This window comes from Gossypium hirsutum, chromosome A06, assembly GCF_007990345.1.
Source record: "Gossypium hirsutum isolate 1008001.06 chromosome A06, Gossypium_hirsutum_v2.1, whole genome shotgun sequence".
Lineage (NCBI taxonomy): Eukaryota > Viridiplantae > Streptophyta > Magnoliopsida > Malvales > Malvaceae > Gossypium > Gossypium hirsutum.
Window position 1 is genome coordinate 44,933,553 of NC_053429.1, and position 4,324 is coordinate 44,937,876.

Genomic DNA, 4,324 nt, shown 5'->3' on the forward strand with positions numbered 1-4,324 from the left:
ACATGGTGTGTAGGGATGGTCGGAGATGGTGTGTAGAGGATGGGGGTAGGATATCTGATTTCTGATTCTGATCTGCATATATGTATCTGTATCTGAAATGGGCTTAGGCCCGACTTTGCATCTGTATCTGTAATGGGCTTAAGCTGAGTCTGTTTTTGACTGATTCTTTTTTCTGTGTGCATGCTTAATTTTGTGGGGTTACACACTGATTTTACGTAAACTCACCCTTCTTTATTTATTCTGTACAGGTAATCCACAAAGTTAGGCAGGTTGGTACAACAGAGGACTCGACGGTGACCACTCGCCAAAACTATTTTACTTGTTTTTAGTTTTTATTTAAGTTTGGCGTTAAGATTTGAGAGTTTGTATTTTCTAGGACTCTCTGGACTATTTTACCTGCTTGGCTTTGGTTTTGGGTTTTCACTTTTACTTCGTCGATCTTACCTAAAGACATGTTTTCTAAAAATATCGAATGATTTTTCCTAAACTTAACGATTTTATAAGCTTTCGTTAAATACACATTTTATATCTAAATGACTAAATAAAAGAGAGCTTTGAAATTGATAAGAGTGATAAAGGCTTATGAACTGGAAAGATTTTAATGAAATGACAATGGTTTTTCAACCCATTTCATGTGACACCTCTGGATTCGGCCATAACGTCTATGTCGAGTTTGGGGTGTTACATTTAGTGGTATCAAAGCTAGGTTGCAAAACTCAGCTATGGATTTTGGGTTCCAAAATTTGGTTTTAAAGAATTGGTTTTCAAATGATTTTAAACACTTTGATTAAGTGTGTCGTACAATGAGTCTCCGGCACTGATCCTGTAAGTATTTCTGTTTTCTGATTCTGAAAAAACTATTAATAGCCTACTTGAAAACTATAGTTAGTACACTCTGAAATTATAGTGAAATTGATAAAGACTAAAACTTCCGAAAACAACTCTGAACTTCTGATACTTAATGCATAAAACATTTTTTAATAAATATCAAAATTGATGCATAAAATTTTTAATGTAGATAAAACTTCTAAGTCACAATGAGTGCACGACGTATTTGTGGACGCGGTATTCGAGGCCGAGGTAGAGGCCGTATGGGGCTCGAGCTGAGTCCTCATCTTTGGGCAACATGTCGAATTTGGACACTAGTGAGACACTTGTGTCACCTGTTACTGAGACTGGGTTTCAGAGTCAATTGACTGGGGACGACACACTGTTCCAAGCCATGCTGAGGATATTAGAGAGGATCGCTGGGCTTAATTCTAGATCTGGGGGCCAAGGGTCGGAACTGAGTGACTCCCGTCTAATGGAGCCGAGGTGTTTAGGGGTGTCACGAGAGTCACCCCTAATGTGGTTGAGTACTAGTTGGAGGCCACTAAGAGGATTATGGAGAATTTGGACTGCACTCCCAAGAAGAAATTGAATGGTGCATTCTCTTTACTTCGTAACGAGGCATACCAGTGGTCATTGACTGTTAAGGAGGGCACTCAGCCTGACCGTCTAACTTGGGAGTTCTTTAAGACTACATTTCAAAGCAAATATGTGGGAGCCAGCTACGTTGATGCTCGCAGGCGTGAGTTTCTGAACCTCACGCAAGGTGATAGATCTGTAGCTGAGTATGAGGCCAAATTTCTGAGGCTGAGCCGCTATGCTCGAGGTATGGTGGCATCGAAATATGGGAGGTGTGTTCGGTTTGAAGACAGACTAAGAGATAATATGAGGGTTTTGATTGCTCTACAGAGGGAGCATGAGTTTTCTATTCTGGTGGAGAAGGCGAAGATCGCCGAAGATGTTAAACATGTTGAGCGCCAAAATAGAGATAGAGAGAGAGGTAAAACAAGAGGGATTCAAAGCCCTCGAGTTCTATGCAGAGGCCTAAGAAAAAGGCCAGATCAGAGGGGCCAGTTAGAGTTGGGACACCTGCTGCTTCAGTTGGGTTGCAGCCTTTGGTGATTATGGTAGGCGCTATCCGGCCAAGTGTCGGTGGAAGATTGAGGCCTATCTGAGATGTGGATCTTTAAAGCACCATATCAGAGACTGTCCACAGCGAGCAGATCAGACGCAGGCTTTGGGTTTTGTGCAGCCTCAGAGGGCAGTGCAGCAGCCACCTAGGGGCTGTGGTCAAGCCAGGGGTGGTAATGGTATGGGCCGAGGGCAGAGAGCACCAGGCAGAGGTGCTGGTCAGACTAAGGTGAGGCAACCTGCTTTAGTCTATGCTGCGCGATGCCGAGAGGACAGAGATGCTCCTGACGTTATCACTGGTATGTTTTTATATTTAATGTACCATACTTGGCTTTGATAGACATAGTGTCTACTCACTCATAGGTAGCTAGTAATGTATCTGAGACCTTGGGGATTTCTGTGGAGAGCACTACGAGTGAGGTCACTATACTAAGTCCGTTGGGTCAGTCTGTTCGGGTTAGTAAACTCTATAGGGACGTACCCTTAGGGGTGCAAGGAACTATTTTTCTAGTGGATCTGATAGAGCTTCTATTTAGAGAGTTCGATATAATTCTGGGAATGGACTGGTTGGTCAAGCACCAGGTTAGTCTGGATTGTGCAACTAAGAGGGTCATTCTGAGAACTAAGGTGGATGATGAGGTGGTTGTGATTGGAGAGTGTCGGGATAATTTGTCTAACGTGATCTCCGCGCTTGTGGCTGAAAAATTGGTTCGAAAAGGGTGTGAAGCGTACTTGGCCTACATCAATTACCGGGGTTGCCTCTGAACCGAGAGGTTGAATTTGGGATTGAGCTTCTTTCGGGTACAGCTTTGGTGTCTATCGCTTCCTATCGAATGGTACTGAAAGAGCTTGCGAAACTTAAGGATCAACTGCAAGAGTTGTTGGACCGTGGCTTCATTCGTCCGAGTGTGTCTCCGTGGGTTTTACCGAAAAACATGTTTTCTAAAAATATCAAATGGTTTTTCCTAAACTTAATGATTTTATAAGCTTCCACTAAATACACATTTTATCTCTAAATGACTAAATGAAAGAGAGCTTTGAAATTGATAAGAGTGATAAAAGCTTATGAACTGGAAAGATTTTAATGTAACAACAACGATTTTTCAACCCATTTTATGCGACACCTCCAAATTCGATCATAACGTCTAGGTCAATTTTGGGGTGTTACAAATTCATTCATGGCAAATCCCTCAACCTTTAACAGTTTTGCAAATTTACCCCCAGGCTAAATAGATTAAGCTAAAACGAGCTCAAAAACATAAAAAATATTAAAAACAAGTCACAAAATCTTACCATGCAATGAATTAAGCCCTAACCGAACTTCAAACTTCTCCTTTCATGAAGATTTTAGTTGAAACAAAATAAAAGAAAGAAGATGATAGTCTTTTGTTTATTTGTTTTGTATTTATTTAACTAATTACTAATTCACACTTACTAATTTAACTTAAAATTCACCACAACCTTGTCCATTATTGTCCACGAACAATATGTATGGCATATTTACCAAATAAGTCCATTGGTTTATATTTCTAAGGCCATTAAATCCATTTTACAATTAGAAACCCACTTTTACATCTTTCACAATTTGATCCTTTTTACCTAATTAACCATTTAAACTTCAAAATTTCTTAACGAAAATTTAATACGACCTTAAAATAATCCTATAGACCTTAAATAAATATTAAAATATATACTTACTCGTCAGAATCGTAGTCCCGAAACTACTGTTTCCAACACCATTGGAATTGGGATGTTACATCGCCAATAGGTGAACTATATGAAACTAGTTTGTGGGGTGTCTTCGCCAACGAGCGAACTGTATGTTCCACTGTGTTGGGAAGAGCCCTTTTGTCTGTGTAACAAATAGATATTCTAACGTTCACTTTGGAACTTACTAAGTTCTTTGAACTTACTCCGTTTAAAGAACTCTCAAGGACTACGCCAGAGGATACACACCGTGTAAAGCTTATAGTGATTTTGTAGTATGCATAAAAAATTCGGGTGGCGTCAAGGCTTGAAATTTGAAGAACAATATTTTTTAACTAAATTTGTATTCTCCAAATTGTGCTCTTTCCCTAAATCCAAAATGAAGTTTTATGTTTTAAAAGTGTTTGGGCCCTTAAGCTTAAATGTTTTAAATATTATTGTTGAAGCAAATATCTATCTGCTTTTTTAAACCTGAGGTTCTGCCAATTACATTCCCAAAAGGAAGAGACTTTAAGACTATAATGCACCATTCCTAGATCCTCTTTAATGGTCAGGAATTGGGCGTTATAATTACCATCAATCAAAACTTATGATTATTTTTTTAGGGATAAATCTCAAAATTATACATGAACTTTGATTTAATGTGCAATTGTATACC

The 4,324-nt window shown here is 39.3% G+C and overlaps 1 protein-coding gene across 1 annotated transcript; it reads left to right on the forward strand.

Moving 5' to 3' along the window:
• The first annotated feature begins 1,126 nt into the window (after positions 1 to 1,126).
• Positions 1,127 to 2,724, forward strand: LOC107963032 (uncharacterized). Its single transcript, XM_016899632.1, has 4 exons — positions 1,127 to 1,314; positions 1,551 to 1,828; positions 1,941 to 2,248; positions 2,323 to 2,724. Exons 1-4 carry the CDS (start codon positions 1,127 to 1,129, stop codon positions 2,722 to 2,724), a joined length of 1,176 nt encoding a protein of 391 aa, XP_016755121.1.
• Positions 2,725 to 4,324: the final 1,600 nt, after the last annotated feature.